The 20051-nt window shown below is 39.9% G+C and overlaps 1 protein-coding gene across 1 annotated transcript in view; it reads right to left on the reverse strand.

Annotated features, from left to right (window-relative positions):
- LOC131203524 (gamma-aminobutyric acid receptor subunit alpha-2) overlaps nt 1-20051 on the reverse strand; it is a 551171-nt gene that overhangs the window by 74491 nt on the left and 456629 nt on the right. Inside the window, exon 8 of the mRNA XM_058193827.1 lies at nt 8236-8388. Within this exon, the coding sequence (XP_058049810.1) occupies nt 8236-8388 (153 nt within the window). The remainder of the gene's footprint in view (nt 1-8235; nt 8389-20051) is intronic.

Genomic DNA, 20051 nt, shown 5'->3' on the forward strand with positions numbered 1-20051 from the left:
GCACGGAGATAGCTTTGGTCGCATTGGTGGATGATCTCTGGAGGGCCAGGGACAGGGGTTACTCCTCTGCCCTGGTCCTATTAGACCTCTCAGTGGCTTTTGATACCATCGACCATGGTATCTTGCTGCGCCGGTTGGGGGGATTGGGAGTGGGAGGCACCGTGTATCGGTGGTTCTCCTCCTATCTCTCTGACCGGTCGCACACAGTGTTGACAGGGGGGCAGAGGTCGACCGCGAGGTGCCTCACTTGTGGGGTGCCGCAGGGGTCGATTCTCTCGCCCCTGCTGTTCAACATCTACATGAAGCCGTTGGGTGCGATCATCAGTGGCTTCGGGGTGAGATACCAGCAGTACGCTGATGACACCCAGCTGTACTTTTCCACCCCGGGCCACCCCAATGAAGTTGTTGAAGTGCTGTCCCGGTGTTTGGAAGCCGTACGGGTCTGGATGGGGAGAAACAGGCTCAAGCTTAATCCCTCCAAGACGGAGTGGCTATGGATGCCGGCATCCCGATTCAGCCAGCTGCTGCCGCAGCTGACTGTTGGAGGCGACTTATTGGCCCCAAAGGATAGGGTGCGCAACTTAGGTGTCCTCCTGGATGAACGGCTGTCGTTTGAAGATCATTTGACGGCCGTCTCCAGGAGGGCCTTCCACCAGGTTCGCCTGGTTCGGCAGTTGCGCCCCTTCCTTGATCGGGATGCCTTGTGCACAGTCACTCATGCGCTCGTTACCTCTCGCTTGGATTATTGTAATGCTCTCTACATGGGGCTCCCCTTGAAGTGCACTCGGAGGCTTCAGTTAGTCCAGAATGCAGCTGCGCGGGTGATAGAGGGAGCTACGCGCAGCTCCCACATAACACCGCTCCTGCGCAGACTGCACTGGCTACCTGTGGCCTTTCGAGTGCACTTTAAGGTGTTTGTTACGACCTTTAAAGCGCTCCATGGCTTAGGGCCTGGGTACTTACGGGACCGCCTGCTGTTACCACATGCCTCCCACCGACCCGTACGCTCTCACAGAGAGGGACTTCTCAGGGTGCTGTCCGCCAAACAATGTCGGCTGGCGGCCCCCAGGGGAAGGGCCTTCTCTGTGGGGGCTCCCACACTCTGGAACGAGCTTCCCCCGGGTTTACGCCAAATACCTGACCTTCGGACATTCCGTCGCGAACTGAAGACACATCTTTTCATTCGCGCGGGGCTGGCTTGAATTGAATTTTATTAATTTTAAATTTTTATTAATTAATTTAAATGGGGTTTTTAGTTTATGTTATATTTTAACTTCTCAGGCTAATTTTAAAATAAGTTTTTTAATTTGCATTTTAAATTGTATATTGTATTATCTGTTTTATTTTTGCCTGTACACCGCCCTGAGTCCTTCGGGAGAAGGGCGGTATAAAAATCAAATAAATAAAAATAAATAAAAATAAATACTCAAAAAATTACTGGCCGCAGAACTTTATGCAAAATTGTCTAAGTGTGAATTTCATCAAACAAAAATCGATTATCTGGGAAACCATATTTCCCTGATGGTTTGGAGATGGACCCTGCAAAAGTCCAGGCAGTACTAGAGTGGGTACCCCCTCGCACCCGCAAACAGTTACAAAGCTTCCTGGGTTTTGCTAACTTCTATCGCCAGTTCATTCCCTCGTTTGCTGACATTGCCCTGCCAATCACCAATCTCCTCAAAACAAAAGGGAATATTAAACCCAAAGCTTCCTTACCACTGGAATGGTCAATGGAGTGTTAGGCCAATTTTGAAAAGTTGAAGCAATTGTTTGCCGCCGAGCCGGTCCTCAAGCACCCTGACAAGGAGTCCCCATTCGTGGTTCAAGCAGATGCTAGTGATGTAGCAGTCGGAGTGGTTTTACTCCAAAACAATCCTAAAGATGAGCTTCAACCATACGCATATACATCTCGTAAGCTCACTGAAACAGAGCTAAGATGGACCATCTGGGAAAAAGCAGCTTTTGCAGTGCACTGGGCTCTCCATACATGGAGACAATTCTTGGAGGGGGCCAAACACCCTTTCAAGGTGTGGACTGATCATAAAAACTTAGAGGCCCTTAAAACTCCCAGAAAACTATCGCCAAAACAAGCTTGATGGGCCCAATACTTTAACCGATTTAATTTTTCCTTGCAATACATTCCTGGGAAAAGAACTTCCTGGCGGACACCCTTTCCCGTTTGCCTCAGTACAACAGTACTCGCAAGGAAGTAGCACACCCTATACTCCCAGTTCAACAACTAGCTGCCCCGGCAATTATCTGTAGCCAAGCACAAAGCCAAGCACATACTGATGCGGTGCTACCAGACGATCTCACCAAGTTGCTCAAGGAAGCCTAAATAAGGACGACTGGTTCTTGGCCCGTTCACATGAATGCACTCTTCGCGATGGACAGGCTTGGGTGGGGGCAAAAATATATGTCCCTGCATCTCCGAGAGAGGCCATACTTCAACGTTGCCACGATGCTAAAATGGCGGGACATTTTGGATTCATGAAAACATTACATCTCTTGAAAAGACAATTCTGGTAGCCAGGGCTTAAAAAGGACATTGACTCTTATATTAAAAGTTGCACTATCTGTGCAGCAGCAAAGAGACCACCAGGGAAGCCTCCTGGATTGCTTCAAACAGTAGCCTGGCCAGGAGCCCCATGGAAAGAAATATCCATGGATTTCATAGTGGAGTTGCCCGAAAGTGGTGGCAATACAGTGATCTGGGTAGTTACAGACCTGTTCTCCAAACAAGTGCACTTCATCCCTTGTTCTAAAATACCTTCTTCAAAAACTTTGGCAAAGCTATTTGTGCAACACATCTACAGACTACATGGAGTTCCAGAACGCATAATCTCAGACCGGGGGGGGGGGGGGAGGTGCAGTTCACATCCCAGTTTTGGAAAGAGTTTTTGCTAAGCTCCGCCCACCATCCTCAAACTGATGGGGGTTGTGAATGCTCGAACTCGGTACTGGAATGATTATCAAATAATTTGGGAAATTGTACAATGGTGGAACAATATATCAGATGCTATGTGGATTACCAGCAAGAGAACTGGGCAGATTTACTGCCTTATGCAGAGGTCGATTACAACAATGCTGTGCACAGTACATCAGATTGACCCCCTTCCAGGTCACCAGTGGAATGGACTTTGTGGCCATGCCTGAATTGCCCAGGGAGCCTCCCTCCTCTATGACCCTGAACGAGGGGATGGTTGAGAAAAGGCTGGGAGAATACCAAGAAGGCAATAGCAGAAGCTGCTGAGGCATTCAAAAGACAAGCAGATAAACACCAATCTCTTCAACCCCCTTTCTGTGGGAGATTGGGTTTATCTATTGACCAAATACATAAGACTTAGAGTGCCTAACAAGAAGTTAGGACCTAAATTCTTAGGTCCATTGCCAATAGTGAAAGTAATTAACCCTGTGACAGTTCAGCTTAACCTCCCACGCATTCTAGGGAAAATACATCCAGTTTTCCACTGTAGCTTGCTGAAGCCAGCCATAGGTTCTAGGTTAAGACCACAAGCTCAAGCACCCCTAAAGCCTATTGTAGTGCAAGGGGAAACCCACTATGAAGTAAAAAGGATCTCAGACTCTAGATTGTATAGAGGTAGATTACAATACTTAGTACATTGGAAAGGGTACCCTGTGTCTGAGGCTTCATGAGTTAAAAATTGGAATGTCAAAGCAGACAGGCTAGTAAAGCAGTTCCATGATAAGTTCCCTGATAAGCCAATGGATCCCCTGTGGGAGGGAGAGTATACTGAATGATTAACCACTTTGCTACTCTCATTTCAGGACATGGTTTTCTGACTCGGGGGGGGTGGGGGATGGCCTGTCAGGCCTGGAAGCCATCATTTACTCCTATGGGAAACTGGGAGGGGGGATTGTATGGAGCATGGGTGATATATAGTCATAATAACATTCCTTTCTTACGAAGTCAAGGACAACTTGCCCTGCACCTGGAGGGCTGCAATTGGGAGGCATCTCCAGTTGGGACAATGTTTGATTGGACCATGTGATGGACTTGTGGGTGTTGGGCAGGGACTTGAACTTTTCTTTGGGTGAGAAAAACCTGGAAACTTTCAGATTCGGGTTTTCCCAGATGTGCCAATACGACATCTCGGGGCCGGTTTAGCTCACGCTGGTAAAAGCCTGTTATTAAGGCTTATTAAGAACACAGTAGCCTGCAATTACTGCAGGTTCGAGCCCGGCCCAAGGTTGACTCAGCCTTCCATCCTTTATAAGGTAGGTAAAATGAGGACCCAGATTGTTGGGGGGGCAATAAGTTGACTTTGTAAAAATATACAAATAGAATGAGACTATTGCCTTATACACTGTAAGCCGCCCTGAGTCTTCGGAGAAGGGCGGGGTATAAATGTAAACAAAAAAAAAACAAAAAAAAAATCTCTAATAAAATGTAACTTTGAAGAAACTCACGCCTCGGAGTTTTCTTTCATTGGGGGTATTACTTGCAACCCTGACAAACTATTTTATTTATTGATTCACAAATAAGACTTATATAGTTTCCCATCTTACATTCTGTTAATTCTGGGTGGCTCTACCAGCAGTGCTGAGAAAAAAAATTAACAAAATAAAAGCCAATGTATAAAAAACAACTCAGCACCCTAAAAAAACACCCATATTACTTTAAAAAATCACAATCACTAGGTTCCAGCCTATGGATACAGTTAACTTTGTGGAAGATGAGAAGGCTGAGAGCTATGCAATTATGGGAGACTCCTGTCCTGATAGTTTTCAGCTCATTGTATAAAATGTACATCTGGTTTTTGTCTGCCATTTTATTTGTACTCTACGGTGCCTGCTTACCATAACAATCTCGCTTTAGAGAGTAGGATGGCTTTAAACCTCGTGGCCTTTCGGCTCCAGTGACGTCACCCTCCTGCTGGGTGCTCTAACAGAGCACTCCGTGTTAGAAGATTGTAAAAGTCAGTGAAACAGAAAATAAATCACTGTTCACTGAGCTTAGCATAATCTCTGGGTGAAAGAGGTTATCAGAATTGTGGAAGAGTGGCAGGTCTGACAGGGGGTTTGCTCTCAAGAGCGAATTTTCCTGGATTTATGACCCCACCGAATTCCACTCCTTCCAACTTCAGCACGCCCCTGTTTTTATCAGGGAAAAGGAGAGGAATGTCGCTTCTGCTCTAGAGGACTTATTAAATTGATTGATATTCCAAGCAGACGGGAATTTCACAAGCGTTCGATCTTTGATGCAGAATCAGCACGGCAAGTACCGACTCCCTTTTTGAAACTTGAAACCTTTCTTTGTCTTTGATTAATTGACTTTTAAAATGGCGTCTAAAAGTGAAAGTAAAATTTTTTTAGTACGATGAAGCAGCGTTACTTGTGGATTGTTACAAACGGAGTTTTTTTATACTGAAAGGAGGGAAGGAGAGTTATTAAGTTTGAATTCCTGATTCTTTTGAAGACAGAATGGCAGCTAAACCTTTAAAGCCTTCTGGAAGAAGGGGATCTGAACCAAGTCTTGAGGAAATATTGAAAGAACAATTAAAACTTTCTGAAGATAGGCAAGAAGAGATGATGGAGAATTTTAATGCAAAAATAAGAGAAGATATTCTTATGGCAGTTCAAGGACTGAGTAAAAAAATTGAAGGATTGGAAGTGGAAATGCAACAGATCTCTCAGTCAAATAAGCATTTAGAAGACGAAATGAAAGGTGTTCAGAAAAAAGTGGATCAAAATGAAGATCAGGTTGTGATATTACAATATAAACTTATGGAAGGAGCTCTTAGAATTCGTGGTATGCAGAAGAGCGTGGAGAAGACTTAAGAAAAATTATATCAGAAGCATTGGCTGAATTTATTGAAGCGGACCCCAAGAGGTAGCTTACCAAATTGATAAAATATATAGAGTTAATTCTTGGATTGCAAGACAGAGAAAGCTTCCTCGGGACATTGTGGTTTATTTTGTGAAAAGGACTATGAGAAATCAAATTCTGCAAGTTTCATATCAGACAACTTTAAAAATTGGAGAACAGGAGTTGAAGGTGTTGAAAGAGATTCCTTCAAAGATGTTAAGAGACAGGAAGGAATTTGCTTTTTTTACACAAGAACTTAAAAAACATCAGATTCAATTCAGATGGGAGGTGCCAGTTGGACTGACACTATTCTATCAAGGAAGGAGACATAGAATTGACACTGTTTTAAAGGCAAAGGATTTTCTTTCTACAGTTTTGAAAGTCGAAATAGAAGTGATAGAAAAACTTCAAGAGACTCAAGAAGGCGTGGTGACCCAAGAGCCTTTATTGCTGCCAGTATTAGAGGAACCACAAGAGCAAAGGGTGACAAGAGGAGCCCTTAAGCGTAAAGAAGAGCAACAGTCTCAAAGTAAAAGTCAGGATCCCATTATGCAAGCTGTGGGAGGAGCTAGACGGAAGATACCGGAGGAGGAGCTTCCGTTGTCTGCTTCATAGCTTCAGGAGGCCAGATGGATGGCATGCGTACTTATTTTATGGAAAAAAAGTGGATAGGGCTTTTAAGAATCATGTGTTGAGAAGTGCTCTTTTGCGGGTCTGGAATAAATATTCCTATAAATTAGATTACAAGATTCCTATATGGGCGAGCCCTAGACATGTAATAGAGAATATAAATATAGAACAGAAACAGGAAATGATTACATATAAAGAACTTTTGTATGCTGAAGGAGGTAGATTGCAATTAAAATCATTACAGGTATTAAATGAAGAAGGGAGGAATTATACTTGGTTTCAATATGGGCAAATAAGTGCTAGATGGAAAGAAGATCAAAAAATTGGTATAATGCAAAGGGAGGAAAATTTAATAAAGCAAATTAGAAATCAGACCCAGGAGCATATAAAGAGATTGTATAATGTGTTGCTTGAAATAGATTCGGAAAAGGATTTGGTAAAGGATTGTATGATAAAATGGGCACAGAATATTCAGGAACCAATAATGTTGGAAACATGGGAGAAAATCTGGGTTAGAAATGTTAAGTTTACACAAGCACAGAATTTAAGGGAAAATTTTTATAAGATGTTTTATAGATGGCATTTAGATCCCAAAAAATTATCATGTATGTATCCTAATATCCAAGCGAAATGTTGGAGGTGTGATTGTGATGATGCTACATATTTTCATATTTGGTGGACCTGCAAGAAAATTAAGGTCTTTTGGATAAGAATTTGGTGGATTATTCAAAATGTACTGAAGAAGAAGATAAAGTTCCTGCCACAATTTTTCCTTTTGGGAATTATAATGGATTGTACAGGGATTGAGACTAAATTGATTTTGAACTTAATAACAGCAGCAAGACTGTTGATTGGACAATACTGGAAGAAAGAAGAGATACCTACAATAGAAGAATGGATATTGAAAGTTATTAATTTGGCTGAGATGGCTAAAATCTCAGCTTTTAAAAGACAATACGCAGGAAAGATATTTAATTGAATGGAAAAATGGATTGATTATCTACAAAACAGATATCAGATTAAGAAATATCAGATTGCCTTTGAATAATTAGAAAGTTATTTTATGTAATGGGAGGTTGGGAGACGAAAAGCTTTGGATGTGGTTATTTGGATTGGAAGGGAAAATTTTATTCTATGTTTGGTTTATGTATAACTTTACCTTGTGATTGACCCGGGAAGCCGGGGGGTGGGGGAGGGAGGGGGGTGTTTTGTTTTTTTTTGGGAGGGAGGGGGAAAAAAGGGGGAAAAATGTTTTTGTTTTTTTAAAACTCTTTCAATAAAAAAATAAAAAAACAACAACCTCGTGGCCTTTCCAAAAGCCATGAATACCTGGCTATATGGCCAAGCCCAGAGTTCTGAATATGTTAAAAACACTTTTTTTTTTTACAAACCATTGACACCAATGGAGTGTAATATCTCTTGGTTGTTATTTGTATTTAATTTATTTTTGTACTGTGTTTTAAATGGTTTTGATTGTTTATGAATGTTTGCTGCCCAAAGTAACTGATTTGAGAGAAACAACTATACAAATTATTCCTCTCATCTTGACAAAAAAAAAAAAAGGGTTTAAATATGACCCCTTTCACATTTTAATTCTTTTTTCAATTTCCTGGAAAATTGTAGAGTAGAGTGAACCTAAAATAGCATTAGATAGAAATGAATATGTTCACGAATTTCAATCATATACAAAAGATTGTTAAAAGAAAAATGGGGGCAAAGGATTATAATCCTTCTATGCTAGCATATGAAATAATGAGTTATTACTGACTACATACCAAAAACTGTCCTTGCAGGAACAGATTCTCTGTTCAACCAGAATGACACCTGAGACAGAATGACTGTCATGATGCAGGGAAGATATGTCTGAATCACAAAATAACCAATTTTCCTCTTCAAATGAAAATGAGCTGTCATCACTGTGTATTCACCTGAAAAAAAGAGATCAGATTAATAACAAAAGAATAATTATCCATTCTTTCTCAGATAAGCCACTTTAAAATTACATATTAACAGAACCAGTTAAATACAGTTACAGTTCTGCTGTAACAGAACAGAATAACAGAATTCGAAGGGACCTTGGAGGTCTTCTAGTACAACCCCCTGCTCAGGCAGGAAACCCTATATCATTTCAGACAAATGGTTGTCCAATCTCTTCTTAAAAACTTCTAGTTTTGGAACACCCATAACTTCCGGAGGCAAGTCATTCCACTGATTAATTGTTCTGTCAAGAAATTTTTCTTTAGTTCTAAGTTATTTCTCTCCTTGATTAGTTTCCACCCATTGCTTCTTGTCTTGCCTTCATGTGCTTTGAAGAATTAGGCTGACTCCCTCTTCTTTGTGGCAACCTCTTAGATATTTGGAACATTGCTATCTCTCTAGGCCTTCTTTTCAAGTTTGGCAACTGGCATGTATTTATGACAGTTGTAGTATCTTGGGGTTATGTGATCATCTTTTGTGACCTTTCAACAATTAAAATCAATGGAGAAGCCAGATTCACTTAGCAACTGTGTTACTGTCAGGTCTGCCATCTTTCGTATAACTCTATTTGCTGGCATCTTGCCATAAAATGCAGGGGAGGAGGGAGGAAGATGGGGAAGTAGGGAATAGGCAGAGGGAGGGAGGAAATAACAGGGTGACAGGAACTAGAATTGTTATCCAGAATGAACTGGCTGATCAAGGACAGAATCGTGAGAATGGAATGTGAAACTCAACCAAAGAAATGCCAACTTCAAAGTCATTCCCAAAACGCCAAAACTAAATACTATTGGACATTGATAGACTGGGGGAGGGCCAGGAAGATGAGAAAAGTTCAGGCTTTGTGTGGGAATAGTCAGATCCAGCTTTGTTAACACTCTAACTGATTGAACTTAGTAAAAGTGAATCTTTCACTTCAGCCATGGAGTCGAGAGTCTTTCTTTCCTAAGTGCCTAAGCTGGGACACACCTGACATTAAGCTGGACCTGCAGCAGCAGTCCACTTGGAGATACATCTCTATCATGGGGACTGTGCCCAAAATGTCCACTCTGACCTCCTTCCTTTCACAGAGGTAGCCTACAATAATGCCATACATAGAAGATCATTTGACGGCCGTCTCCAGGAGAGCGTTCTACCAGGTTCGCCTGGTACGTCAGTTGCGCCCCTTTCTGGACCGGGATGCCCTATGCACGGTCACTCACGCACTCGTGACGTCTCGCCTGGATTACTGCAACGCTCTCTACATGGGGCTCCCCTTGAAGGGCATCCGGAGGCTACAGTTAGTCCAGAATGCGGCTGCACGGGTGATAGATGGAGCCCCTCGTGGCTCCCGCATAACACCCATCCTGCGCAGACTGCACTGGCTACCTGTGGCCTTCCGGGTGCGCTTCAAGGTTTTGGTCACTCCATGGCTATGAAAAACTGGATGTATTTTCCCTAACAATTGAGGGAGTCTAAGTTGCACAGTTACTGGATTTATTATTTTAATTATTTGAAAAGGCCCTATGAATTTTGGACTCAGTTTTCTAGAAGGCAACTGCAATTTCAAATATTTAGTTGATAAACTTTGTCTTCTACTCTGAAGTGAGGTTGCTGTGAGTGATGTTTGTCAGCTTGCTTCTTGTGGATTTCTGCTGCTGCACTCTAAAGCCTTTTTTGTGTTCTCCCAGGCCTCTTTTAAGGATTCCATCCATTCATTTACTGACATGGATGGAGATGGGTCCCTTGGCAATTCAGGCATAGGGACAAATTCCATTCCACTACTAATCTGGAAAGGGGCTAACCCAGTGCTGCTGTACATGGCATTATTATAGGCAACATCAGCAAATGGCAATAAATCAGCCTAGTCGGACTGTTGGTAATTTATGTAACATCTTAAATATTGACCAATCATTGCATTTGAACGTTCTGCTGATCCATTAGTGCTAGGATGGAAAGCTGAACTCAACTCTTGAGAAGACCCAATAGCTTTTATAAATTCCCTCCAGAACTTTGTGGTGAACTGAACCCCTCTATCTGAAATTATCCTGCGAGGTACTCCATGTAATCGATAGATATGTTAACAAACATTTTGGATAATTTCCTGGCTGATGGTAGTCCTGGACATGCTACAAAATGAGCTTGTTTAAAGAATAATCCACAACGATCCAGATGACTGTATTTCTCCCATTCTCTGGCAGGTCTACTATAAAACCCATTCCTATCTCCTCCCAGGGTTGGGATGGTTCTGCCAGATTGCAAAAGTCCTGGAGGCTTTCCTGGTCTGGTCTTCATAGTAGCACAAGTGGCACAACTTTTTACATATTCCTCAATGTCATGGTTCATCTTTGGCCACCAAAACTGCTATCTGGCCATGTGTAGGGTTTTTAAATAACCAAAAGGTCCTCCCTGTTTTGAGTCACGGCTTTTCTGAAGTACATGGAGGTGTAAAGTTTTGGAGACATATAACATGGACCCTTTCCCATGCTACGCTATCTCTTAACAGTTAACAGGGTTTTATTTTCCTGATACCAAGTGTCTTGTGTTGAATTCATTTTGTAACTTTTTGATCATTTCTGATTTGTCTTTGATCTTTGGTTGATGGGCTTGTTATCACCTGAACCGCCTCATGGGGGGAAGGTGGAATTATTGGGTGAATTACTTCTTCCCATTTACTGTTGAATTCCCCCCCCCCACACCAGGAGGTACTTCAATTGGAAATTGAATCTTTTGAAGTATTGCACCCATCTAACTTGTTTTGGAGAGAGTTTCCTGGAAATTTTTAGAGCTTCTAAATTCTTGTGATCTGTCCACACCTCAAAAGAGTTATTGCTACCCTCTAAAAACTGCCTCCATGTTAGTAGAGCCTAACAGACTGCATAGGCTTCCTTTTCCCATATCGCCCACCTCCTTTCAGTGTCTGTAAGTTTTTTTGGATGTATATGTGCAGGGATGTTGGGCTCCCTTATTGTTTTTCTGGAAGAATACAGATCCACTGTTACATTGTTAGCATTGGCTTGCACTATGAAAGGCAATTCTGGGTCTGGGTGTTTTAGAATGGGTTCCTTTGTGAAGTGTCTTTTCAATAATTCAAAGGCTTTTTGGCATTCTAGAGTCCATTTCAGGGGTTGCCCAGGTTCTGGCTTGGTTGGTCCCACCCCCACCCCCCACCCCGATTTTAGTAATTTCGTTATTGGTAGTGCAATTTCAGCAAATGAGGGGATAAATTGCCGGTAAAAGTTTGGAAACCCTAGGAAGCTTTGCAACTATTTGTGAGTTTGTGGGGGCTGCCAGTCTAGTGCTGCTTTTACTTTTACTGGATCCATTTCTATCCCTTGGTTTGAAATGTGGTAGCCAAGATAATCTAGTGTGTCCTTGTGGAATTCACATTTGGACAACTTTACATATAGCTTTGCATCCAGCAGTTTTCGTAATAATTTTCACACTAATTTGATATGTTCTTCTAGAGTTTCATTGTAAATGAGAATGTCATAAATTTTCACACTAATTTGATGTGTTCTTCTACAGTTTCGTTGTAAATGAGAATGTCATCAAAATAAACTAGGACCCTTTATACATATGCTCATGTAGGACCTCATTTATCAGCTGCATGAACACTCCTAAATCCCCTTGTAATCCAAATGGCATGACTCTGAATTGAAAGTGCGTAGGGGGCAATTGAAAACAGTTTTCCATTTATTTATTTATTTATTTATTTATTTATTTATTTATTTAATTAATTAATTAATTAATTAATTAATTAATTAATTTTTATACCGCCCTTCTCCCGAAGGACTCAGGGCAGTGTACAGCCAAAAATAAGACACAGGATATATACAATTAAAACCAACAATTAAAACGTAGCAAATTACAAAAGGCTAATAATTTAAAAATTTAAATTTAAAATTATAAAAATATTAATAAAACCCCAATTTAAAATCAAAACTATTATGCCAGTCCCGCTTGAATAAATAAGTGTGTTTTTAGCTCACAACGGAAGGTCCGAAGATCAGGCACTTGACGTAGGCCAGGGGGAAGTTCATTCCAGAGCGTAGATGCTCCCACAGAGAAGGCCCTACTCCTGGGGGCCGCCAGCCGACACTGTTTGGCGGACGGCACCCTGAGGAGACCCTCTCTGTGAGAGCGTACGGGTCGGTGGGAGGCATAGGGTAACAGCAGGCGGTCTCGTAAGTACCCGGGTCCTAAGCCTTCTTTGATACAGACTTGGTAGTACGCCTCACATAGATCTTATTTGGAGAACACTTTTCCTTTTGTTAAGTGTCCTAACATGTTTGTAATGAGTGGTAGGAGGTAAGTGTTGTGAATACACATGGTGTTAATTCCTTTAAAATCAAACCATAATCTCATCCTGCCATCTTTTTTCTCTTTAAATAGCATGGGGGTTGCCACTCTGGACTTTGCAGGTTTTATGAAATTTCTGGCCAGATTGGAGTTGGTGTACTGTCTCAGCTCTTTCATTTCATTTGGTGGTACATTTTCATGGAGTACATTTTGGATTTTGGCAGTTTTGCCTCATCAATGAATTCAATGATGCAGTCAGTATGACGATGAGGGGGTAGTAGGTTGTACTGCTCCTCACTGAAGACCTCAGCTAGGTCTCAATAATGGGCTGGTATTTGTGGGAGCCCTGGAGGCTGATCAGCAAGCACTGCTGTTGGGTCCTCCTGGGTCTCCCGGGGTTCTGAGCTGTCAATTTGGTTGTTGTTCTGTTCAGGAGGTGGCTCAGGGCTGAGCGCTAATTTCATTCTTCTGTAGCCATCCTCCCAGATCATTGTTGGGCATCATTTATCCAGCCAGGCAAGATCCAGGATTACTGATTGAGTTGTTTTTGGCACTACAATAAACCGGATTAGTTCTTAGAGAGTGCTTCCCCGGCTTCCGGTGGCACCATTTGAGTGCTGAAGACGGTCTTGTTAGACTGCCAGCCCCGTGATCACGTAGAGCCACTAGGACAGCACAGATCAGCAGTCTAGCGGCTCGGAAACCTCTCCCTCAGGAGAAGAGGGAGAGGTGAGCAATCAGGCAGAGGTAGAGCTCCCTAAAAAGCCCCAGGAGTAATTCATGGGGTTTGAAAGGTGAGCTCCCTAGAAGCCTGAAGAAGCTCCGGATCTGGAGGCGTCTCTGCACAAGCAGAGCAAAGCACCGCGACCACCTCTGGTATCAATATTGGACTTTAATCAGATTCTAAACCAGACAGAGCAAAAACAGGAGCACCAGTAGATGCAAGTAACAAATCCTAACTCCTTTGATACATTGTTTTTTGTTGAAATGAACTAAGAAGGCAGGAAATGGCTAGAGGAAATGGCACCTGTGCTCTAACAGGGCATGAAAGTGAAAGTTAAGGAAGTTCTTATTAATGTCGTTGGTGAGTAGCTTTCTTAAGGCTGCTGGGTTTTATGTTTAAACGAAGAGAATTAATAGTGAGAAAAGGCTAAAGAACATTGAAAGGAAAAGATTATAGAACCGTGTCTAGGAAAAGAATTAAGAAACTGTTTTCACTGACTTTATTATTGCAAAGTACAAATATAAAAGATGGCATCTGAACAAATAAAACCTGGTCTTTCTAAAAGTGCTGGAGGTTCCCCAGCCCATACGGCTGATCCAAAAACAGTGAATTTGGAAGCCTTACAAGATTCCTTGAAAGAATTTATGAAGGAATCTCTGAAGGAAGCGCTAGATCTGCAAACATCAATTATTGAGGAGAAATTTAAGGAAATTACAGAGGAGATATCAGAAGAGAAAAATCTGGTTGAAGCAAGAAATAAAGACATTAGAGATGACATTGTGTTAGCATTTCAAGGTTTGGCAACAAATATGGTCCAGCTGGATGAAAGGGTGGAAGAAATTAGACACTCTAATTTGAATTTTGAAAATAAAATGGAGGAAGTTCAGACTAAGGTGGACAGGGTTGATTAAGAAATGATTTTGCTACAATATAGATCGATGGAATTTGCACTGAGAATGAGAGGCCTGAAAGAAAATAAACAAGAGAATTTGAGAGATATCTTTGCAGAGGCCTTTGCACAGATTTTGGAAGAACAATCAGCAGATCTTGCATTTCAAATTGACAAAATTTATCGTGTTAACTCCTGGGTTGCCAGACAGAAAAATTTGCCAAGAGATGTTGTGATTTATTTTACAACCAGGAGGATTAGAAATGAAGTGCTACAAGCATTGTACAAGAACAAGATTCAAATAACAGGCCAAGAGGTATTAGTGCTGAAAGAAATTCCACCCAAAATGTTAAGAGGTAGGAAGGAGTATGCTTTTTTGGTGAATGAACTGAGAAACCAACAGATGCAGTTTAGATGGGATGTTCCAGCTGGAATATCATTGATATACATGGGCCAAAGATATCGTCTCAATACAGTTTGGAAGGCAAGAGATTTTTATGTTAATGTATTAAAGGCTGGAAATCCACCATCTCCAGAAGCCAGGAAGAAGGAGAGAGAAGGAATGCAGGCACAAGCTCAAGCTGTGGACGTAGCTATTGATGAAAGTTTGCTGCAACTTCCAGATACATTCCAAATATCAGAAACCCAGAGAAAAATTGAAGAAGCAAAGGAGCAAAGAATGACTCGAGCAGCTACTAAACGTAAAGAACAAGAAACAAAGAGGCAGAAATCGCAAGTGACAACCCAAGATTTCACTAAAACAGAAGCTGTGGGGGGAGCAAGGCTGAAAAGGAAGATTGGGGAGGACCTCCAGGTGATGCTCCAAAAGCTTCAAGGAGCCAAGAATGGCAACTAAATTTTTAACCTGTAATGTTAATGGTTTAAATTCACCACAGAAAAGAAGGAAGATATTTCATTATTTGAGACAATTTAAAAATGATGTAATTTGCCTGCAGGAAACAAATATTAGAACATCTGACCAGAAATATTTGATAATTTCAAGACTTGGTACTCATTTTGTAGCATCGGCTCCAGAAAAGAAGAATGGTATAGTTATATATTTAAAGAAGGAACTAATAGCTAAATTAATAGAGGCAGATCCTCAAGGAAGGTATATTGCAGTTGAGCTTTTAATGGAAGGAAAGAAAATACTTCTAATTGGATTATACGTGCCTAATCAACAACAAGAAATGTTTGAGGCTCCAGTGACGTCACCCTCCTGCTGGGTGCTCTAACAGAGCACTCCGTGTTAGAAGATTGTAAAAGTCAGTGAAACAGAAAATAAATCACTGTTCACTGAGCTTAGCATAATCTCTGGGTGAAAGAGGTTATCAGAGTTGTGGAAGAGTGGCAGGTCTGACAGGGGGTTTGCTCTCAAGAGCGAATTTTCCTGGATTTATGACCCCACCGAATTCCACTCCCTCCAACTTCAGCACGCTCCTGTTTTTATCAGGAAAAAGGAGAGGAATGTCGCTTCTGCTCTAGAGGACTTATTAAATTGATTGATATTCCAAGCAGACGGGAATTTCACAAGCGTTCGATCTTTGATGCAGAATCAGCACGGCAGGTACCGACTCCCTTTTTGAAACTTGAAACCTTTCTTTGTCTTTGATTAATTGACTTTTAAAATGGCGTCTAAAAGTGAAAGTAAAAAATTTTTAGTACGATGAAGCAGTGTTATTTGTGGATTGTTTCAAATGGAGTTTTTAACTACTGAAAGGTGGGAAGGAGAGTTATTAAGTTTGAATTCCTGATTCTTTTGAAGACAGAATGGCAGCTAAACCTTTAAAGCCTTCTGGAAGAAGGGGATCTGAACCAAGTCTTGAGGAAATATTGAAAGAACAATTAAAACTTTCTGAAGATAGGCAAAAAGAGATGATGGAGAATTTTAATGCAAAAATAAGAGAAGATATTCTTATGGCAGTTCAAGGACTGAGTAAAAAAATTGAAGGATTGGAAGTGGAAATGCAACAAATCTCTCAGTCAAATAAGCATTTAGAAGACGAAATGAAAGGTGTTCAGAAAAAAGTGGATCAAAATGAAGATCAGGTTGTGATATTACAATATAAACTTATGGAAGGAGCTCTTAGAATTCGTGGTATGCAAGAAGAGCATGGAGAAGACCTAAGAAAAATTATATCAGAAGCATTGGCTGAATTTATTGAAGTGGACCCCCAAGAGGTAGCTTACCAAATTGATAAAATATATAGAGTTAATTCTTGGATTGCAAGACAGAGAAAGCTTCCTCGGGACATTGTGGTTTATTTTGTGAAAAGGACTATGAGAAATCAAATTCTGCAAGTTTCATATCAGACAACTTTAAAAATTGGAGAACAGGAGTTGAAGGTGTTGAAAGAGATTCCTTCAAAGATGTTAAGAGACAGGAAGGAATTTGCTTTTTTTACACAAGAACTTAAAAAACATCAGATTCAATTCAGATGGGAGGTGCCAGTTGGACTGACACTATTCTATCAAGGAAGGAGATATAGAATTGACACTGTTTTAAAGGCAAAGGATTTTCTTTCTACAGTTTTGAAAGTCGAAATAGAAGTGATAGAAAAACTTCAAGAGACTCAAGAAGGCGTGGTGATCCAAGAGCCTTTATTGCTGCCAGTATTAGAGGAACCACAAGAGCAAAGGGTGACAAGAGGAGCCCTTAAGCGTAAAGAAGAGCAACAGTCTCAAAGTAAAAGTCAGGATCCCATTATGGAAGCTGTGGGAGGAGCTAGACGGAAGATACCGGAGGAGGAGCTTCCGTTGTCTGCTTCAAAGCTTCAGGAGGCCAGTAATGGCAAATAGAATCTTGTCATGGAATGTTAATGGCTTGAATTCAGCTCAGAAAAGAAGGAAAATATTTCACTACTTGAAACAATTAAAATGATGTGATTTGTTTGCAAGAGACACATATAAAATTATCAGACCAAAAATATTTAATTAATTCAAAATTGGGTAACCATTTTGTTGCATCAGCTTTGGAAAAGAAGCATGGAATTGTTGTATATATCAGGAAGGATATACCAGCTAAGCTAATTGAGGCAGATATTCAAGGAAGATTTATTGCTATTGAACTGGTGATAGATGCAAAAAAGACTTTGTTGATAGGTATTTATGCACCTAATCAGCAACAAGAAAAGTTTTACAAAATGTTACATGAGAGGTTGACCCTCTGGGATTATAGTTCGTTTATTTTATTAGGAGACTGGAATGGAGTAATTGATACAAGAAGGATAAGAGAACCTCCTCCAAGAAGATACCTATACATGCAAAATTACCAAAATCCTTTTTGAAATGATGGAAGACTTTGAGTTTAGAGATATATGGAGGTTACGGAATCCAGATGAGAGAGATTTTACTTTTTTCTGATAGGCATCAATCTTTTCACGCATTGATTTTATTTTAATTTCTAATGACTTGCTTTCTAGGGTGAAGAAAACGAAGATATTTCGAGGTGTTTAACTGACCATAGCCCAGTATGGATGGAATTATTACAAGGGAAAAAGGTGGTAGAACATGGAGGTTGAATGAAAATCTGTTTAGATATGAGGATAATGTAACTTATTGTAAGAAACAGTTAAAAGAATTTTTTGATTTTAATATGTACAAAGGGACACCTATAGGAACTGTGTGGGAAGCGAGCAAAGCGTTTATTAGAGGGATATTGATTTACTTGGACAACAGGCAAAGGAATAATAAAACAAAGGCAGCGTAGATATTTGGAAGAAGAAATTCAAAGGAAGCAACAGTTATTAATTCAAAACCCACAAGATCACAAACTTAAAGAGGCTATAAAAATATTACAGAGTCAATTTAATATGTTAATGGCAGACCAGGTGGCAACGAATATACAATATGCTAAACATAATACCTTTTGTAATGCAAATAAACCTGGGAGATGGTTGGCATATAATTTAAGGAAGAAACAGAAAGCACGTGTCATACAAAAAATAGAATATAAAGGTAAAGAGATATACCAACAGGTTAAAATTAAAAAGGCATTCTCAGAATTTTATACTGCACTATATGCAAAAGACAAAATATTGAATAGGGACATTTATGATTATTTGAAAGATTATAAGGTTAATATTCTAACATTAGAACAGAGGGAGGAGCTGAATCGGCCGATAGCTACTGGAGAAATAGTGGAGGCAATTAAACAATTAAAATGGGAAAACCCTGGTACAGATGGTCTTACAGCAACTTATTATAAAAAAAACACAGGATGAAATATTAGGCCCACTTAAAGAATTATTTAATCAGATACAATTAGGAGTGGGAATACCCCCGTCATGGAAAACATCTTTTATTTCACTGATACCGAAAGAGGAGCAAGACTGCTCTAAACCTGGTAACTACAGGCCGATTTCACTTTTAAATAATGATTATAAGATTTTTGTAAAAATAATAGCAAATAGATTGTTAGTTTTACAACAAAGAATTCATACTGATCAATCTGGTTTTATAAAAGGGAGGCAGATGAGGAATAATGTTAGACAGATTATTAATATATTGGAATATTTGGAAAAGAAGAATACTTCAGCGGCACTTATTTTTTTGGATGCAGAGAAAGCCTTTGATCGATTGCATTGGGATTTTTTATTTAAATTAATAGAGAAAATACAATTTGGAGATTGTTTTGTTAGAATAATTAAAGTGATTTATGGAGAGCAAACAGCACAGATTATAATAAATGGTAGCTTGACAGAAGTTATTAAGATTGCGAAAGGAACGAGACAGGGATGTCCCTTATCACCATTATTGTTTGTTTTGACTCTGGAACCATTATTAGATAAAATACGAGAATTAACGAAAATAGAGGAATTAAGATTAGACAATATGAGTATAAAGTTAGAGCTTTTGCAGATGATGTAGTGGTTACGTTAATCTAATCCTATAAATTCAAGTAGATTTTGTTGGAAGTAATTGATAAATATGGAAAGGTATCAGGATTTAAAATAAATCAGAATAAAACAAAAGTGATAATTAAAAATATGTCTAAACAACAGAAACAAAACTAGAGGAAATGACAGGATTTGAGGTAGTAAAAAGGTTAATACTTAGGGGTCTATATTAGCTCATCGAACAAGAAACTTTATAAGAATAATTATGACTTGCTATGGCAAAAAGTTCAGAATGATATGAATGTCTGGAAGAAATTGCAGTTATCCCTATTGGGAAGGATTGCGGCTATTAAAATGAATGTGTTACCTAGATTTTTGTTTCTGTTCCAGATGATACCAATAATTAAAAAGGATAAAAATTTGGAAGATTGGCAGATTGGGATTAACAAATTTATATGGCAGGGTAAAAAGGCGAGGTTAAAATGAAAATAATACAGGACTCACGGGAAAGAGGTGGTTTAAGAATGCCTAACTTTAAATTATATTATGAAGCAGTAGCCCTTTCAGTAATAAGTGACTGGTTTAACTTAACAGAGGAAAGAATTTTGAATATAGAAGGTTATGATTTGTTATATGGATGGCATGCGTACTTATTTTATGAAAAAAAGTGGATAGGGCTTTTAAGAATCATGTGTTGAGAAGTGCTCTTTATGGTCTGGAAAAATATTCCTATAAATTAGAATACAAGATTCCTATATGGGCGAGCCCTAGACATGCAATAGAGAATATAAATATAGAACAGAAACAGGAAATGATTACTTATAAAGAACTTTTGTATGCTGAAGGAGGTAGATTGCAATTAAAATCATTACAGCTATTAAATGA

The sequence above is a fragment of the Ahaetulla prasina genome, chromosome 8, assembly GCF_028640845.1.
Source record: "Ahaetulla prasina isolate Xishuangbanna chromosome 8, ASM2864084v1, whole genome shotgun sequence".
In the NCBI taxonomy this organism is placed as follows: Eukaryota; Metazoa; Chordata; class Lepidosauria; order Squamata; family Colubridae; genus Ahaetulla; species Ahaetulla prasina.